The 21,041-nt window shown below is 39.6% G+C and overlaps 1 protein-coding gene across 1 annotated transcript; it reads left to right on the top strand.

Annotated features, from left to right (window-relative positions):
* Positions 1–6,507: 6,507 nt before the first annotated feature.
* On the top strand, positions 6,508–7,824 carry cbln2b (cerebellin 2b precursor; the record flags this gene model as incomplete). Its single annotated transcript, XM_083901273.1, has 3 exons — positions 6,508–6,795; positions 7,393–7,512; positions 7,627–7,824. The coding sequence occupies 3 exons, from the start codon at positions 6,508–6,510 to the stop codon at positions 7,822–7,824; spliced, it is 606 nt and encodes a 201-aa protein (XP_083757399.1).
* Between the last annotated feature and the right edge of the window lie 13,217 nt (positions 7,825–21,041).

Genomic DNA, 21,041 nt, shown 5'->3' with positions numbered 1-21,041 from the left:
GAAACAAAACTGGTCTTAATTGTGTACACCATTCCATACCACAAAACCCAAGTGGACATTTTAAATTGTCATTTGATGTAGTGGTATGCATGTTTTGTTTTTTGGAAATGTGCTATATAAATTGTCAGAGAGTGACTTTTGCATGGAACTTGTCAGTTGTGTTGATTTAGTTTACTTTCTATATGCAGACATTTAATCTTCGGTAGTAAGCTGTGTGCAACTGGACTAGCAAGTCAGTTGCCGACAACCAAGTACTGAAGATGACCTTCACAGAACGCGGCCATTGTTAAACGTACTGACCGTTTTAGCAAATTCAAATGGACAATTCAGATAGAACAGATAAATACAGGCACGGTGGACAAGAAACAGGTCGAGTGGGGACGCGGCGGGCACCAAGAATTAAAATACATGACACCTACGGTTTGAAGATCTTCATGAAGATCAACCTGGAAAATAAAATATTTTGTGTGATTTTGTGATTGTGGAATAAAGCTGATAAAGATTTGAGGAAAGCCTAATTCAAGTGTAAAAATGTCAGCACACTGTATATACATTTGTGAATAAATGAATGCTATATTGATATAGCAGGTGTCACTCACCTTTTTTTCCTCCTTTTTTCCCCCCCACACAGCCTCAGGTCTTTATGAAGCTCGATGAGTCAGACCAGGTCTCAGCGAGCAGGAGGCAGACGTTTGTTCCTTTCAAAAAAAAAATATATATATATTTATTATTTTAAATGACAACAGTTTAGAGATATATGGATATATTAGAGATAAGACTGCTTAACCTAGCATCTGATTTTAAACACATTAAAAAGTAATACATTTTTCTAGAGAAAAACATTCAATACTAATGACATCGACTCCCACAGTGAATTAACAGCAGCCACTTTAACTCGTTTCCTCTCACTATTTTGATAATCGATTGATTGGTTTGAGTGTTTCAGAGTTTAACAGTCTCAGATTTTCTTTCATCTTCTTCAAGTGGATATTTCCCCAATATATTTACCCCACATGACACATAATTGAAAGTGAATAATTTCACATTGAAAATGTCATTTAGAGATTTGAGAAACGGCAAACATTCAACATTTTATCGACCAAATGTTAAAATAAACTTAAAAAACAATGGGCGATTTGCAATGACATCTCAGTAGGAAACCTCACTAAAGGGGCCCCACCTCACTTTAACCTCTGTCAAGTTATCATTCTGCAAGTTGGAAAATTAAGAGGATATACATTTATATTATATCCAATACATAATATTATATTTATAACAATATATTTATATTGTTTTATAATGTGGGTTCTTTAGAGTGTAACACGTTTTTTTTTACTGTTTATATAGTTTTTTTTAAAGCCATTTACAGTATTTTATTGTCCTTTACATTTATATTTTCCAATACTTTTTAATTACAAGGTTTTTCCATGTTATTTCATTAATTTTGAAAAATATATATTGAAGTCATACATTTTTTGTTGGTGTCAGATTATTTGTAAAGTAACGGTGATGAACACTGGTTGGAAGGGCCCCCGGGGAATACATCCATGGCCCCTACAGACTCTAGAATCGCCTCTGATAATTCATATTACAATGAGGCAGTGTTGGTAACACTAAGCTAAGGCTAATGTTGAGCAAAAAAATAAGCTAATATTATGAGATGATTCAACCAACAGAGTCACACTCAGATACATTAATAAATGTTACTCACCATTCTGGACCAGGTCGAATTCATCTTGAATCTCCTCGACATGTTTTCAACCAAGAGCTGCTGCACACGAACAACTTTTCGGCGTCTGACGTCACGCCGCGGAAGTCTTGTTTTTTAAAGTCCCCTCTTTCAGGAACAGTTTCTGCAGTTAAACAGTGTCGATTTTTCGCGTTTTTCTTCCGTTTTGTGGCTCGTTTCTCCTCGAAGCAGCAGAATTGAACTGGAGCTGACTGGAGGAAGCCGCGGTCATGAGCTGATTGAAAACACCTGCGTGAAGCTGATCAGGTGTGTTAAATGCCTTCTTGTCCTTCTTTCTTTTGTTTTACGGCGGGGGCATCCCGCATTAAGGCGCATTACCGCCACCTATTGGAGTGTGGACAAAAGTACTTACCCCTCATATAAAAATAAAAATAATACTGTATGTCATAAAGTAGTCTCCTCGTAGGATTCACATTTCCTTCCTTTACCTCCATGTTTTCATTCATGTTTATGTATGTATTTATAAAATTCATCACAAATGCCACATGGTCATCTTCAGAAAGATAAAGATTAAAAAAACCTACAAAAACTGACTAAAATCGGCTGGAAAATCCATTTTGAACACAGTACACAGAAAGTACACAGTAAAAGTACTTCATACTACTTTTGCATTAGGTACAAGAAGCATTACAGTAAGTCCAACAAAAATGGAACCATAAACAACTCATAAATAGTTATTTTCAGTATAATAAAATAAGACAATATAAAATATTTCTTTATTGGTGCCACATGGGGATTTGCAGTTTTACAGCAGCCAAATATCACAACAAGGTAGAAATGGAAGAAAAAACAAAAATGGGAAATAGTAAATAAGCAAAACGTGTGTAAGAATGACTATATCCCCACTAATAATCTTTTATTTGACATCAATTATTTCATTGTTTTTCCACATATTTTCAGTACATTGTGTTCGCTTTTGATCAGACTTTATTTTGAAACCAGGATATATGACTGCTTGGTGTGGACCGTTTGAGTAGAACTGACGTAAAGGAGCGAATATTGTCACACTTCACATTTAGGAGTGTAAGTAGACGACTGGATTGACCTCAGTGCTACAGCAGTGATTTAGTACTGCACTTCAAATGCAGTAGGTGGGGGAGCTCACAAGAGGTAAAACTCAAAGCAGCAGAGGATGGAAACTGCTGGCTTCCATTTCCCAAGTGTGTGTCAAATATCATCGACAGAGCAAGTTTGTGACTGTGAATTGGAGCAATACCTCAGGTAAATGGTTAATAACTCATAAAGGCATATATATAGTCTCAAGAAACACAAGGGCATGTCTTTGAAATGCCAAACCTTTAAAGCATACTCTGTTTAAATTGATAGACTCTGATCTCAGATCATTTTTTATGATGTCATTGGTGCAAATGTCTCACATTCAAGAGATTACTAAGTTTGATTATTATGAAACAGGTTTAATTCATGTTTTATGAACAGTATGTGTTGCTGTGAGAGGTTTTTCAGTGTTAACACTATAAATCCTCATCAGGACGTTTTTTATAAAGGTTCCACCAAGAACTCTTTTAAAACCCTTTATTCAGGAACGGGGTTTTAAAGGGTTCTCTGTTCAAAATGGTTCTTATTGGAACCATTAGTGTTACCAAGAACCCTTGAAAAAGCAAAAGCAAGTTTTTCAGAAGCAAATGGTTCCACGAAGAACCTCAGCCCTTGTAGCAGGACCCTTTTTGGAACCCTTATTTCTAAGAGTGCAGTACATTCTGGAAGGGAACAGACTATATTCATGTTGTTTTTGTCTCCTCACACATGCTAAGACAGAGGTCACATCCTACTGATGTCAGACAAAAGAGACAATAACCCTCCCTCAGTCTGAGAGAGAGAGAGAGAGAGAGAGAGAGAGAGAGAGAGAGAGAGAGAGAGAGAGAGAGAGAGACCTCAAATTTTTTCAGACTTACAGACTCTGACCTCGTTTGAAAATGGCGACTAATTTAAAAGGGCACACAGATGGATGGATGCAGAGAGATACAGTACATCATGTTATTCTGAAGCACATACAGATGCAGATTTATTTGACAGTAAATGTAAATGCATGGCAAATATAGCATGTTGGCATATTGCCGAAATATCACTGAAACGAGTCCTGCAATTAATACCTGTAAATATATATATAATTTTTCTTTGTTTAAATGAAAACCAAACACTGAAGTCATTTTCCTTGTGAATGTTTTGCTTTAAGATCCGTCACATAATCAACCTTCCTCTTCTTCAGCCAGTCGGCTGTGCTCGCTGTCAGGGAAAATAACCTTGTTGATCAGCGTCTCTGATGGAAGGGAAATCCCTGTTGGGCAAAGAGCAGCCCCTGGTGCTGCAATGCCATGTAGGCCACATCCCTTCCCATTGCATGTTCCCCCTGACTTGACATTTGTTGTTTTCACTACGTGTCCTTCTTAAGGCCTGGGGTCAGCTGTGGCTCCTGGAAACCTGATGTCACTGTTTCGCATGGTTTGTCCCTCATCTCCGATCGTGCCATGTGCATATAGGGCTGACAGAGGGGGAAGGATGACTGTAGTTAGAGCCAAAAAACAAGTTGGTAGAAATGTTAACATTTGTAAAGGATTTTAATAGAGACATCCAGGGCTAGACAATAATATGGCTAATAACTCAATAGACCTCAATATATATATCAGTATATGTAGTTTTCACAGTATACATACATATATATATATATATATATATAAAGCTGTCCATGTTCTGTTTTATATATATACAACACAGTTGTTACCTTTAAAGAATATTTAACAATCAAACAATATACTGTCAAATGACTGTCAAACAGTTTGCAACTGAGTTTTCTCATACGGTTTTATGTAATGCAATGTTATGTACTTTATTTTTCTATAGCCCTTTACAACCAAAGTGCTTTACAAAATAAAAGCACGACAGACACACAGCATTAAAAACAAATTCATGAAACATAAAACAGACACAAGAATAAAAAGAATTTACACTTGTCACCACACTACTGGGTATTAAAAGCCATTCTGAATAAATATGTTTTAGGTTTGGATTCTTCTTAAATATAATTTGACTAAATACCCCAAACGTCAGCAATGCAACAGCCTTTGGAACCAAGAAAAGACATCACTGGTGCCATATCACACAACATGACAATGTGATAAAATATCAGGCTATATCTTGTCATTGTCACAATATTGATATAACATTGATAATTGGCCATGCTATCATGAAAGTCAATCAACTCCTGATGAGACAATTCAAAGACAATTAGCCTTTTCCTTCTATTTACTTGAGCTGCACGCCAGTGAAGACCATCTATACAGTACTGCGAGTGCCATGCATAAAGTGTCAAGTTATCAAGTGAGAAAATGACAGCTCATTAAATAAAGTCTAGTCAGCTCTCGGGCCCTTTAGAGGTGTATAACACTGATAGAGACCTTCTGCACACAGTCCTCTGAAGAATGAGGACATGTCCAGAATAGAAAGGTCAAAGGTGGCTCAGGTCATTCTCTCTGAAGTTCTGAAGTCAGCCATTTCTGATGAGTCACCTTCTTTCCCCGAGCTTATGGGCTGTTTTTTTTTACACCAATGTATACATATATGAATAAAATATGCCACAGATGTAGTACTCAAGTTAAAAATGTAGTTTTTATGCTGTGCCTCTGACAAGCGGATGATAGGAAAAAGTGCACAATCCAATGTCACCACTGGATGGCGCACATGTATCTTTATTAGACTCCCGAAAAGGCACGTCTTTTTTAAGCCTGAAATTAGTTACATATACATGCATGGCGAATGTGCCATGCGACAGCAAGGTTATCCGCGACAGACCCCCTTCATTTCCGATTAATCAGGCTGAGACATGAGAAACCCACTGCATATAAAGGACAGACACTGAGGGGAAGTGATCTCTGTCGTCCTGAGGGGCCCCTTGAGCTCACAACACTGAACTGATTAATATGTAAACATGCCCATTAATCCACGCATGGCTCTTAATTGCGGGATACTTCCGAAGAGTGCAGTGGCTACACACAAAGAATGGGCGTGAGTTGTCCCTAGAAACGAAGCCTAGAGACTTTGGCTTTTTTTTTTGCACCAGCGATCTGAGCGCTCAGTTCACAGTCAGCGAGAGACAGAGAGCATGTAACAGCGGGATGGATGGCACAGGTAGGTTATAATTTACCCTTTTTTCTTAACAGGAATAACTACAAAGTGCTGGTTTTGCAGGTTTAATCTTTTTAGCGGATAGAATGATTTCCTTTGAAATCGTTTACATGAATTACAGTATAAACATTCAAAGTGCGCCGGCACACAGTTCATTTAAGAACATCTGAAAACAGATATTTGTTTTATTCAATGATTAGGCGAATAGAAATTGAAGCATGCATGTTTACAAGACTCAGATTTCGACACTTGGGATCCTTTTACGCACGGAACCCATTTTACGCACACAAAATATACTGTGAAGTTCGAGAGCGAAACTATACACACCGATCATTATATTGTGATCTGATATTGAAACTGTCATTTTTTTCTCCCATATCGCCAGGATTTACAACAACACTTGTCTGAATACTCTCCCAAAACCAACTAAGACGCACAGGAGGGAGGGGAGTCTCCGCCGGAGAGAGTCTGTCAGAAGGTGTTTGAGAGAGTAAGGGGGCATCACAGAGAGAGGAAAAGCGAGAGGGAAAGAGAGAAGGGAGTAAGTCTGGACCAGGTGATCGAATAGAAACCTCCAAGGGGCTGTCATCAGTGTGCACGGGATCAGCGATCTGACCATGGTGCCAGCGCGCTTCCCGGGACCCTGTGCCATACTGGCACTGACTCTCCTCTTGGGATGCGGCGTGGTTTTCTGCGTCGGCCAGAACGAGACGGAGCCCATCGTGCTCGAAGGGAAGTGTCTTGTGGTTTGCGACTCGAACCCTTCTGCGGACGGAGCGGTCACCTCCTCTCTTGGCATATCTGTCCGCTCCGCTGGGGCAAAGGTGGCTTTTTCCGCGGTACGCGGGACCAACCATGAGCCATCGGAGATGAGCAACACGTCAATGACCATCTATTTTGACCAGGTTAGATGTCCACTGCATTCACACCACAACACAGTAACATAGCCCATAAAATGTGGCAGATATGGTCTAATGTCTCAGCTCCATTGCTGTTTTTGTTTTTAGATTCACTTCTGTCCTGTCCATTTGTCGCAGGCGCACGCAACTTGTTTAAGGTCATGTTTCATTGATTTCCAATCACTGCACTCGCCCTGCGTGATCTGAGACCTGTATCTGCTACAAAGAACACATCTGTTTTCCTCTAATATTGTGCGTAACTTGCGTGATTTGAATAAGGGCTTTCAAATCGAATGACGAACACCCATGCAGTGATTTATTAAATGCGTAAAAGGCCTTGGTCAAATCTTAATTTGCATTCTTTGGCTTTTTTGACTGTCCCGAGAAGTTTTCTCCACTGATGGCTTTGGACAGCGGCCTTTTGTGAGCATTCATGTGGGAACCAACTACAATTATAGCGCAGTCTAAACCATTTGGCATAGCAGAAGCATAAGATACGCCTGTCTGCAGACTGCATGCATATCAGAGACAAACAATACACAACATTGAAGCATGAACACAAAATAAGAGCGTTGTCTCACTGTGCGTGCTTCTTGGTCACAGGTTTTAGTGAACATCGGCAACCATTTCGATCTCAAAGCAAGTGTTTTCCAGGCTCCACGGAGGGGGATATATAGTTTCAGTTTCCACGTGGTGAAGGTGTACAACAGGCAAACTATACAGGTGAGCAATCACCAAAGAGGTTAGTTGGAGTACAGCCAGCATTTTTGGTGACATTTTTTTTTATTGTAAATGAGCCTAAAACAACAATAAGTCTGTATTTCCACTTCCCTGTAGGTGAACCTGATGCAGAATGATTATCCAGTTATATCAGCATTCGCCGGTGATCAGGACGTGACGAGAGAAGCGGCCAGCAACGGAGTACTGCTGATGGTTGAGCGGGAGGACCGCGTGTATCTGAAGCTGGAGCGGGGCACACTAATGGGTGGATGGAAGTACTCCACCTTCTCAGGCTTTCTAGTCTTTCCTCTATAATCTAATCTGTGATGATCCACGTCGCCCGGGAGGGACTCTGCTTAGGTTGAGGAACGGAAAGAGAAAAAAAAAAAAAAAAACGAAAAAAAAAAAAGAAAAACCCATGCCATTTATTTTCAACTTAAATAACTGTCAGCCAAGGAAGCCGACGAATATCTGTATACCTACTCTCGTCCACTATCTTGTCAAATTGAACGTTTCCTTGGAGTTTCATATATTCAAATCCATAAATCAACTTTAACGCAATCTGGATGATTAGACGTATTGATCGACCAGTGGCATTTGCTTGTCGGGTATGTGGATTTTTTTTTTCTTGCTTGGAAAACAAACTTTGCCAACAGACAAACGGGCGCACCTGGACTAAATGGACAATGGAGAAGATGAGGGGGAACTGATGTCCCGGACAGGCCGAGTGTGTTATGCTCTATTTTATGTTTGTATAGCCTTAAAGAATATTATGGTCCCCGTCCAAGTGAAGTATATGGAATTATGGACACCCAGAGAAAAAGTGCTTTCACACCCAAAGCATCTTTTTGCACGAACGGAAGTTTTTTTTGTTATCTCTTTATGTTTTGTGCTGTCAATGGTGTTGCGTTTGGATGCTGAACATGTTGAAAACAAGCCAAATGTAGGCCGCCGATGAGTTTATTAAAAGAGAAAAAAAGGCGACATATTTCAGCCACCGGAGATGATCTAGAGCCCTTTTATTTCAAAAAGTAATGACATAATTTATAAAGTACATATTCACATTATTGTGTGTTCTACATTTCGGAATCTGCGTAGCTTTGACTGATTTAATGTTCAGTGACGTTGCTCACCAAATGTACATTGTGGAAATAATAGAAAAATCCCTATATGTCCCGCTTAATAAAAGATATTGTATTGTATAGGCTGAGCGCATTTATCACTTTTTTATTTAGGTTACGGAGAACAGGGGCCTCCAGCAGCTGCTTTAGTCGCTGTCCGAGGTGCTGAAATGCACTGATCTTACGGAGCATTACTTTCTCTGTTTGGAAAAACAAGAGAAGCGGCGCACAGATGGGGACATGTCTATTAAGGAACCAAGTTTAAAATTGTGATTTAAATGTCTGCCTTGCTGTTGCTGATTGTGAAGAGGAACACATTAGCTGGGATGGAAATACTGAGTATCAAGTTACAACACAGCGCTGTATAATGGCGCGCCTTTACGCATGGCACGACAAACGAAACGAGCCATTAAGTAGTGCCCTACTTTTGAATTCCTCTTAAAATAAAGCTGCCTGGTGTGTATGCGTGCGTGCGTGTGTGTGTGTGTGTGTATGACCAGGATTTAAGTTTTAGTCAGACTGAGGAGGGAACAATGTAGTTTTGTTCAACTTACCCCGCCCTGTGGTGTAACTTTGAGTTTTATCACATACAGTATCTGGATGCCATCTTGTTTGAAATTCTCGGATAGGGCACTACCCCCCCCCCCCCCCCCCTCCCTCTCTCTCTCTCTCTCTCTCTCTCTCTCTCTCTCTCTCTCACTCTCACGCACACACACACACAGTGACTCAAAAACATCCCCTCCACCAAAATCGGGATTCACTTGACTTGAGAATTTTGTTGATTTGCTTTTAATTGTCCCCTGAGAGGAACAACCTGATTATGCCCTTAAAAGGTTTAGATATGTTTAACGATAAATATGTTGATATAGATACAAGATATTTGATGAGTAAAATAAGTTTTTACGGGGAACCATTTAATGACGGTTTGTTCTGTTCGATTTGAGGTGAATTCAGGTTTAAACCACTTCATCAGTTTTTGATTTCCCTGTTGTGCAAGTTGTAGTTAAGTTGAGCGTTTGGAGCATCTAGGATGTGAAACTGTGCAAAAGCAAAAAGCACTGTTGCTCGATGTCAGAAAAGACTTTTGAACAATTATGGAACTTATATGCTGCAGGGAGACTATTATGTTGCAGATTGAACTTGCTGATGTGGGACTTCTAGGTCAAAGGGCAGCTTGTTTCTTAAGTCGTGCTTCAGCATTGGATGAATCGTATTCGGGTTTGATATGTTGCGTGTGTGTGTGTGCTGCTGAATTATAAATGCTATTGTGTTACTTCCTATATGCTTCTCTGTGCTTTAGGTAGTCCTAACTAAAACAAAGGTGCATGCTTCAGGGAAGATGCGCAAAGAAAGACGTGAGCAAAAAAAGTTTTAAAAAGAAAAAACAACACAAGTTGAGTTGTGGAGTCGCAGTGTGAGCTACAGTGCGAGACGGACTGTGTAAATGCCTTGTGACCTTTACTCGAGAGGCCACAGAAGATGTCTGAAAAAGGTTCTAAATGTGCTACATCAGTGGTTCTCAAAGTTTTTCAGAAAATAGTGAGCTCTTGAAGTAACATAGCCCAAGTTAATATACAGTGGCGTAAATAGGCCGAGCAAAGTCATGTACGGACTTTCCACAGGAGGCAGATTTATTCCGACTAAGATAATTTGCTCTCTCATCATCGTCCTCTTAGTCAAATGTACTTTAGTCACTAGTGTAGTAAAATTTGTTTGAGATGAAGCAAGAGATATGGTGACTCATTAGTTATTTTCTCCGTACTCCAGTCATAATTCCTCACCTTCACTTCACGACCCCATACCCTGGTATACACAGTAGTGTTTCTGTGGAAGCCCACGTACCACTGGCGGTACACGTACCACAGTTTGAGAACCAAGGCACTAGCTGATGAGCATCATAAATCTGATTGGCAGCCCAACAAAATGTTTTCAGTTGAATTGTCTGTTTTTATCCAAAGCCAGCATGATACCGGCAAGAAGAAAAGCAGCATTAGCACAGTTGAGCGCTCCACTGCAGAGACTGAAACATTTTATCATCCTTTGCTTGTTGAAACACACTCTACTGTTGTACTGTGTCAAGAACAACAATTGTGCAACATTAAAATTTAGGAAAAAAAATGTAAAAGTCAGATTAACTGTGACCCAAGAGCTGCTTGGCTACAAAAGCATTTGCATTTCTGTCATAAGTGAGGGCATCCGGAAGCATGCACACTTGCTTATTCCTATGTGGTTATTTTTCCCCCATGTTTTTTTTTTATACACCTTCATCTTCTGAATAACATAACACAACAGCTGAGAACAAAGACCTGCTGATGGCATGCTGATGCCAGCAATACAACTGCACAAAGCAGCTGAAACTGCCAGCAAATCAGAGTGATTTGGAGGGCGTATTAAATTGGCCTATAAAATGCTAATTGTGCCCATACTGGAATGAAAAGTCTGTTTCCAAACGATACCCTCAGATAATTAAGATAGTCATCAACAACAACAAAAAAAAAAGCAGAGCATTCAGTGCACAAAGTAAATGAGAAATGAAAACAAAAACACTGCTGTTTATTGCAGACTGTCAAACAAGTCTGACTACATCCTTTTCTGTGATCTATGGAATATAACTTTCACACATGGGATAATTAAATTACACACAATGTTTAGTGATTTAATTATTTCTTTTCAATTGTTTTCGACAGACTACAACTTAATAGACGTGTCATACCCCAAAGCATTTAACCATAATGCTGCAAATTCTACTCTCGGCCTGAGTGGATATTGTTGTTTATGTCAGTAAATAATGAGTCACCCTTTTAATCAGAGAATAAAAGTGTAGAATGAGTACACAGCTAAATTACAGTCAGTCCTCAAATGCAGGGGCCATTTTATGAAAGCACAGAAGGCATTTTTACTGTGGATACGCAGATAATTGCAAAACTTGAAGTCATCACTAAAAAGCTCTGAACCCCTGTGGCCTTGTGTACATTTAAAGAGTTTGTCCTCGTGATATGATACACACGCTTTTAGGTCCAGATCTTTCATTTTATCATTCTGATCAAGATCAGAGGTTGGCTGCACCGTGGGCCTCTCATAGTGGGGACGTGCAGCAGCAGCGCTCTGTGCACTGGAATACAGATTATGTAACAGACTCATCAGGTGAATGTCATCTTATGTTCTTGACTCTCATGGAGAAAGTCGGCTTTTCGTTAATGAGGTTGTTTGAGCGTGTAAACACCCACACAGACCCTGCGATACACTTACAACCATTACATGCATGCCTTCGCACACTCATACACACATGGCAGAGGCAAATTCCACCTCATTCATCCTTGAACAAAGCGACTCCTGTTTGGAATTATGTTGTGTTGTAGGAAACAGACATTGAACTAATTTTAACAGTACGTTACAGCTGTCATTGAGAAAGCTTTGATGGACATTCAAGCTCCTCTTGCCGTCTCTGAACATTTAATCACTTTGCATAGCACCAGTTGGTGAGTTTTTTTGGTTCGCATTTAGTGCTACCTTTGCTCAGTTTGTTTAGTATGTTAACAAGAAAGTGGAATTTGTCATTTGGGCAAAAGAGTGCCTCCCTCCTCCTTTTCACAGCAAAATATCACTTCTTTTCATCCTGACTTCTAGTGATTGAACAAAGTTGTCATTGGGAAAAGAAGCTGTAAAAAAAGAAGCTATGGCATTTACTTTTTCAATTAGAGACGTGTTGACAAAAAGTGACACCAGTAAAAGTCACATTTATATTCCCAAACAGTGAGGTCTGCTGACTACACCTAAATAAACTCTGTGCTGGAGAAGACTTCACACAGCAAACACAACATCTTGGCAAATAAATGAATGTTAACTGTTATGACATTGCATAAGCTTATCAAAAAGATGCCATGATGAATGATGACCAAAGGCTGTCAAAGGTGGTTCAAAAAAATTGGACTATGTTCCCTTTTTTGTCAGGCATTTGTTGTATCGTCGGTATTTAGCTGTAGGCAACTGGACTCGCTTGAGTTCATCTGAAGATGTTTCAGCTCTCATCCAAGAGGCTTCTTCAGTGCTCAGAAATGAAGAAGCCTAATTACTAGAGACGAACATGAGCTGGATGACTAAGAACCTTCACAGAGACGTCTCTGACACATCATGAATTCCAACCAGTGGTTTAAGAGCAGCCGAGATGAGCACTTTGGTTCACTTGCATCCTTTAAGAGCCACAGAAAGCACCAACAAGATGCTGAGTCTGTGCTTAAGATATCAACAAGAGATTTGTGTTGTAATTACCTCTAAATGCCCGCGTGGTCAGTTTGACAAATGAAGCCACATCTGATGCAAAATGTGTGCTTGGATATTTCCTAACTGTCTTCACCTTTCCTATTATTGAAAATCCATGAGAGGACACACACTGTGCATTGTAAGTCACACACTGCCAAAGGGGAGACTCTCCAACAAGATCTCCAACCTTCCCTTTTGATTGCAGATGAGCTAAATATATTGATATGCATGAAAGTGGGGAGATAAAAAAAAAAACACAGAAAAGGTTTCTTTTGCCAAAGACTCATTTTCTCCTAGTCCCAGTTCCTGTTATGGCTGAAATTGCCTTAAGTGTGATTGTGAGTGCAAATGAGCTTTTCACAGCATTATTTTTATTCAAGTTGCACCCCGGCAAACCTACAGGCGGTTCCCTTTGGGTCTGAAATGACGCTTAGGGGCCATTTCAGTCTAATATCTAATGTGGCTGTGAGTTAAAAGGAAATTCTTGCTGAATGACAGGATTTATTGCCAGTTTTAATGATCCAGATCCTTTCTGTGTCACTCTAAATCCCGTTTCCATAGCTTTCCTCACAAATGAGCCTTGGTAATTTCATGGGCCATGATAATGGCAGCGTTTTGTCGGTGAAGCATCGAGACAAAACCAGCAAAAGGAATAAGACCACCTGTGCTCTCTGCTCTGGATTAGTCAGATTTAAATAGTTCTACACAACAGATACAGTGTATTTTCGTGAAATATCACCTGAGGCGTTGGTTTTACATTTAGCTGTGTGCAGAATTCACGCAAAATACACCGAAAGGACAACATGTGGCAGTGGCTTGTTAATAATGCATTTGTTTGCCAAACAAATACATAGACGCATAACACAGGAGAACATCAGTCACAGAACCGCCTCTGTGAACAGGCCCATCCCTGAAGAAATGATGGGGGTTGGGGGAGAGACAGAGAAAGTCTGTTTATTCCTTCTGCCACAACCCACAATATCCATACTGCTGAAACACGCAATTCCCCAAAGGAAATACAAACCACGTCCAAGCCCGCTCCTCAGCACTCCCCACCACACGCAGTGAGTAAGCAACGTGCAGCCAGGCAACCTGGGCTCATATGAACAACTCTTTGATATGATGGTTCCAATACATCATCTGTCTGCACATTAGATTTCGGGCGCGACAAGCCTGAGAGAAAGCATCCTGGACCCAGAGCCTAAGCAGTTTAACTACAGTCATTAGAAAGGCAAATACCGTGCCTCAGCACAACGATGGCTGGGGTGGGTGACAAAACACACACTGCCAGTTGTTGATCCTCCAGAAGAAGAAAATACACAAACAAACACAGACCCACACTTGTGTGTTCCGTGCCAAGAGACAGGCATGCACACTGACACCGACGTGTGCAGAAGCAGTAAGAATATTTTTACAGGTGAAGGTGTGTATCCTGGTTATGGTAATTTTATAGATCATTTAGAAGGGTTATGCATCACGATTTAATAAGGTTACATTTCTTGCCCCTGTTACTGGAAATAGAAAATCATAAGCTACTGCCAAGAAGCCTGTATAAGTTATACTGCTAATGGAAACTCCGCACATAACTCGATATATGAGGCAATTTGTCCACAGTTTGTTTTCTGAGCAGAAGAGACAAGAGAGACGACCTAAAAAAGCACAGCACATGTGGGTTTGTCTCTTTAATGTGCTTTTTATTTTTATGCACGCAGTTAAAAAAAAATGCGAGACAAGTTTGCGTTTCGTAAAACACAACAGGAATGAAGACGAAGACGTCAGATCAGACAAGTCGAACCTTGTACAGAATGTAGAAAAACATTTCTACAAAGCCTCATATCATCATATACATGTAAATCTATCTGAATCTACGTATATTACTGGAGTTATTACAGCTCTGTGACCCACAACTACAATGAAACCTTTAACCCCTAGTAGAAACAGCGGCGCTCATTCATCTGTGTTACGACCAATACAAAATCCATCCCTTTCAATATGGAAAAAAGGTGCAGTGAAATGTTCCCAGAGGGTAAAATGCACAAATATGTGGTGAGTACTGAGGAGATCCTGTTTTTTTCCCCCCACAATTTATATAAAAATCACAATTAGTCAAACTAAGATTTACAACCGGAGGCAATCAATGGCAGATTAATTCAGATCAGACTTGTCAAAATGACCTTCCGCACCTTGTAATGAGTGTTGCACAGCACAGCATGTGCCAGAGTAATATATCTGTAGGTGTATTGTGACACTATGGATGTTAGATACACACTAGGATGATTAACATCCATCTTAAATAGTCCAATATGACCAAAACGCCATGCTTCATCAATGGTATATTATGCACAGTATACCAACTAGAGTATGACGTTTCTGTGCACAGATAAACATACTCATACAAACTTATAGAAAAAAAGTTTAATTAGTCCTCAAATGATCTGCAAATCTGGATCATTCCTGCCACAATTTGACTCCAATTTAATATTTGATAATTTAGTGATTTATGAAGAAAAAAGACAGAATATTGATGAATGATGATTTAATAGCATTTTTTTGTACGTGTAAAATTTTTTGTATGTGCACAAAGGTGTCCAGAGGGTAGTGAATTTATATAAATTCAAATAACTGTTGTTAATAATGATTATTTATTTATAACGTTAAAAAAAAAAGCAGCGAGGTTTTATTTCTTCCTTAACAAACGATTTGGAACTGGAGTGCGTATCGTTTAAAAATAAACAACTGTCTGTTACCATTGTCAAATGAGGTCACACAATGCTTAATTAAGCCTAGCAGCTCCACACGTTTAGCAGGGTTTGGGTCTTGTGTTGCCAACACTGCACACAGCAAGTGATTTTTTTTTACAACAGCGACATTGCAGAAGTAAAGTCGGGCGGCTGTGAACAGATCAGAGTATGAGTGAAAACAAAAAGTTTCAAAAGATGATTCAACAGCTCAGAAAACTGTTTAACAGTCTGACAGGTTAAATACTGCTGCACTGCCTGTTTTCAGATGCAGGACGCAGCAAACAAATAATGCTACTTATACTTATTTGTTTTAACTGTTTAACCATTAAGAGTTACATACTACAGCTTTAACCCTTAAGAGTCGGGACATTTTGTGCCATTCTGTATTTTGGATAAATATAGCTCAAATGTGAGGATTCATTTCTGGAAAAAATTAGAACTGTCATCTCAGTTCCTTAAATTAGCCTAAATTGGCTAAGCTACACAATAACATACTTGCAAACTAACTAACTAAATTAAAAAAATAGCACCTTCCCAATCTATTTTTTCTTGCGATAAAAAACATTGAAGTTGTATACTTCACTATTTTTTACTACTGGTCTTTAAATGTTAAATTCTCCAAAAATATTATGAATATTTGATATACATTTCATGCTGAACTACGTTTTTAAAAGATTGACTCATCTAAAGTGGAAAAAAAATATTAATATAATATTATTATTTTTTCCAAAGAACAAATTAGTCAATTTTTAAAGGAACTCTAAAGGGTTAATGATAATTTAAACTGAATCGGGTGTTTGCACATACTGTATACAGTCTGGATAAAGATAGTGGGATCATCATTAAAATGGACAATACTAAATTATTATGTGGCAAGATGGGCTTGTAAGGGAATTGGGCTTGTAAGAGAGTTGCTGGTTCAAATCCCCACCAGGCAAAGGGCTGGGGGAACCCTGCCTGAACAAGGTACATAATGCTAATTGTTAAATAGTCAATCAAATTTGACCCAAGCCGTTGTCAGAAAGAGCATCCATCATTAAAAAAGCTCTTAAATTCACACACAAGTTTTCTGTTTTAACATCACTGTAACAAAAACGAAGCAAACACCCTCCATATGCTAACTGTGTTTCTCATCATTCAGGATAACAAACCTGTATTAAACATGTAGCATTGTGACCAAGAATGAGATGCCTTCATGCAAAGGGCATCTTAGCATGTGGACAAACCCGAGGCATCATTATTTCTTCCCTTAATAAGCGGTGGTCCTGGACTCCAAAACAATACGGCCTTTTCATGATGATACCAGTGTAAAACTTTTTCTGTTTGCGCTGCCTTTTTTTTTTTTCTCTCCTGCAAAGATGGACAGTCACACCTTCTAGTCATATTTTAAGTCAACAATAAGGGTTACAAAATGTAATGGTTTTCCTAAAAAGGAGAATAAAAAACTTTTAAGATGTCTGAGCAATACTGACATTTAATCAGGCCCTGGATCTCATTAAATATACATGGACTTTAGTCACAGAGAATCCCATTTAATGTCTGATTTTTGGTCGTGGCCCATAGTTTCAGCTCTCCAGTATATACTTGAATATACTATAATGATGGCTACATTGATGTGGAACAATTTCTCATTAAATGTTTTCTCATCGGGAAAATAAATCCATTTCATATGTTTACCTTTTTTTTTTTTTCCCTAATCCTATATTGACAAATTACATGTAGCTACAGGTTAGTAATCAATGTCTCTGTGGAAAAGAAGGAAATAAGAGCCTGAGCATGGCAAGCTCATCTCATGATAAACATATGTGTGAAGAGGCTTGAGGAAGTGACTGATTGGAGCCCGTGTTCATTGGATTTCCTCCACAGCCTCAGGCGGCACAGGGGACCTTGAGGAATGCTACAGGCGTGTTTAAGGGCAAAGAGGATGCAGGGAGAGGAGGCTGGTGTGCAATCAGTCCATCACAGTGAAGGTGGAGATTCATGTCACTGTTAATAATCAATTTAATTTCCAACATCCCACAGCCCCCTTCACTAACAGCAACACTGTTTATGCAATGCAAATGCAGTTTTATTTGTAGTGGATGAGGACTGTCCGTCAACAATGGGGCCAAGGAAAAGGACGGAAAAGGGGATGGTGGAGGTTGAAAGATTCATTCACAGATTCAGGGTTGGGGCATGTTATGATAAGCTACCAGATTTGGGATGCCACTCTGCTACCTTGGACAGCCAGGTTGTGATTCAGAGGGGGAAGGAGATGCAGGGTTTTGGGGAAGAGATTCTTGAGACATGAGAAAAAAGGACTAGGCACATCCAAGTCAAGTTGAAGTTGTTGAACCTTATTAATAATAATTTCTCTCTACAATGAAAAAATCTCATCGTTGAAGAACTATTACAATTTGAAAAGGTAAGCAGAGTATGAACGAAGTGGATGAGAGCGTCATTGGATGGCATCATGGAGTCAAATGGAGGTAATGTAGAGAATGGCATGGTCTTGTTCCTGAACATTAGCTATAGAAGATCGATGAGGGGGATCTGCAGGTATAGGGAGGTCTTTGAAGTGAATATTAACTCATTGGCTGCCAGCCATTTTCAGAGCATTTCTGCTTCCACTCCTCTCACTTGACAAACTGTAGACTATTGTGGGGAGAAGAAATCAAATTATATATCATCTTACTAATAAGTATCCCAATATCATGTATTCTATATTGGGATGCATCCCTGTATCGGGATATGTAGCACCAGATTCTTCAAGACACATCTGTAATGTAGTTGAAGGGCACAACAAGTGACGCCCTCTATCCTTAGACCCTCGCATCGAGTGACAAAAACCTTAACAAGAGAGGAAGAGCCACAGAGGAGGGATCCCTCTCTCGGAACGGACAGTCTGTATCACATGTACAAAAACAAGTTCAGCAGATTACAAACAAAACACCACATTTACAAAGAGAGGAAACTCCACAGGGTATTACGTTTCTGTAAATCAGCAATTAAAAAAGACAAATTAAAGGAATGGCTTTTTAACATTTTGGGAAACGTGCCACTTGCCGATTTAGAAAATACCACTCCGATGTTTGCACAGGGAAGCTGCAGGTATCAGCCAATTAGCTTACAGTAAGATTGGAAACAAGGGAAAACAGGTAGCCTGGCTCTGTCCAAAGCTAATAACACCCAAGCACCGCCAACTCTAGAGCTCACTAAATAATGCACTATGTCTTTTTCAGGCAACCCATTACAATATGGCACAAAAATGCATAGTGCGGGGGAATGCTCCAAAGCCAGGACAATAAAGTTAATAATGAGCTGAAGAGGAATTAGAAACACCACGCCAATGATTCAGAAGGCAATGATTAGTTAATATGAATCAACTACAGTGTAACCAATTTATTCACCACAAACACCCATGGTCAAATCAATAAGCCTGAGAGAATCTGTTCTGTTTAAATCATTTTTTTGAGGCAATTAGCATCACTAATATATCACAGAGTAACAGGACATGCATGTTATTATGTACTGAAAATGAAAACACTTGTTTTGAAACCTGCTCTCTCGATGATTATCTAGACTTAAACTCACGATGGACGACTTGGTAACTGCATGAAACGGTGCATGAGTTTAAGAGTGTGAAAATGATTCTTAGTTACAGAAGACAAAGAGTGGCCAGTGCGTCTATTCACAGGTGTATGGACCTCTTATTACCAAATGATTCATTAAAACACTATTGTGTCGTCCTCATTATTAAGTTATTTACGCCTCATCAATGACAGTTTATGGTTGTTAACCCAGTGTTTGCCATTTGCAAACACGAGTTTATTTATTCCAAACAAAATACCGAAATGCAACAAATTGCTTTATGGTCAGTGATTTTTGCCACGATTTCTTAGCCAGGAGCGGTTACCAGGCAACCTGGCGGAGAAATAGTCTGGCACATTACCACCCCGTAAAGCGGTGAATAAATTGAACATTATAATGGAAGTATAATGTGATAATTATTGCATTTCAGAGGTGATGCATGTCAGATTTTGATGCAGTTGGACACAGCGAGGCGACCTCTTTCATCGTGTTTCCACAGTTTGTGCCGGTGGAAGTTAAGTGAGCGATTAGTGCCGCAATTGTTCTTTCTTTTTAAAGTCTTTCTTCAAACGCAAACGAGCATGCTGTCTCAACTGTGACGCTTTTCCTTTAATGATAATCTATATTGTGAGAAGTGACTTCCAGCTGTAGAATCAATGTATTTATTTTTTTTACAGTGCTGCATTTCTTAATGCAACCTCTTTAAATCACATGTGCACTGTTTGAACACTGTTGTGGCACCAATGTGAGCTTGTGTGCTCTCACTGTGTGCTCTCTGTGGCTGAGAGACAGAGCCTGGCGATGGAGGTTGGAACATGTTTTGGCTCAGATCACATGTTTAAAGGATGCATTAGAGAGAATCCACTTTGGGCAGCAGAACCTTGTGCTGGATCAATGCTAGCATGCTGATGAGCTTCGCTCAGGTGTTGCCAGAGGCACCGTGATAATAGTCAGTGCATGCAGAATCATTCAGCAGCACTGATGCCGCTGGAGGAATTAATGAAATGCACACCAAACAACACTCACAAATAGAGAGTGCACAGGTTCATTACTGGTGATGAACATCATGCTTGTAGGTGAGAGGTCAAAGCCACTCACCCTGTCCAGGAAATTAAACTTCAGTCGTGCCATCGCGACTGACCCCCGAGACGGCAACTGAGAGCTGCAACCTTCACACAAGCACAAGGACAAAAACGGAACAGTCCTCATGCTGAAATTCATAAATCACGAATCCTCAAAATCCTTTAATATTCCATCTGTTGAATAAACACTTAATTCAGAATTATTTCATGACAGCAAAGAAGCTCAGCAAATCCATTTTGCTATGATACTCGTGTCTGGTTTGTGTTGAGATTTGCCCAATCAGAGTCCGTTCTCTATCCATTCTGCCCCAGTTCTCAAATAGTCCCCATCTGGTTTGACAATCTGTTTTGATGGAAATCAGTAGTGTGTTGCTGTTTTTTTTTTCGTTTTTTTTCATTTTTCCTTCTCTCTCATCTTCACTCTCACACTTTGCAGGTTTTGCTTCAAGTTTCCCTGCGATCATAGCTCAGACACTTCAGATGAAACTTAGCCGCGATCACAGTCTCTTCATTGTCGCCACAGTGCCTCGCTGTGCTCGTCTACCTTGGGGGAGAGGGCCTTGCACAAAGGATCCTTTAAATTTCACCTAAAATAGGACTCAGAGGGGGTATGAAATTGTACATTTGAATAGAAATTGAAGTGTTATGTCTCCCTGCTGCTGTAAAGAGGGGTCTTTACACCATCTGTTAATTTTTAGAGCGTTATTTTTTTTTTCTCTTTACAGGCTGTGTCATCTTATTCATCTCACAAGACCATT

This window comes from Microchirus variegatus (assembly GCF_963457635.1).
Source record: "Microchirus variegatus genome assembly, chromosome: 15".
NCBI classification, from domain to species: Eukaryota; Metazoa; Chordata; class Actinopteri; order Pleuronectiformes; family Soleidae; genus Microchirus; species Microchirus variegatus.
The sequence above is the reverse complement of the archived record's forward strand: the minus strand, read 5'-3'. Positions and strand labels throughout refer to the sequence as shown.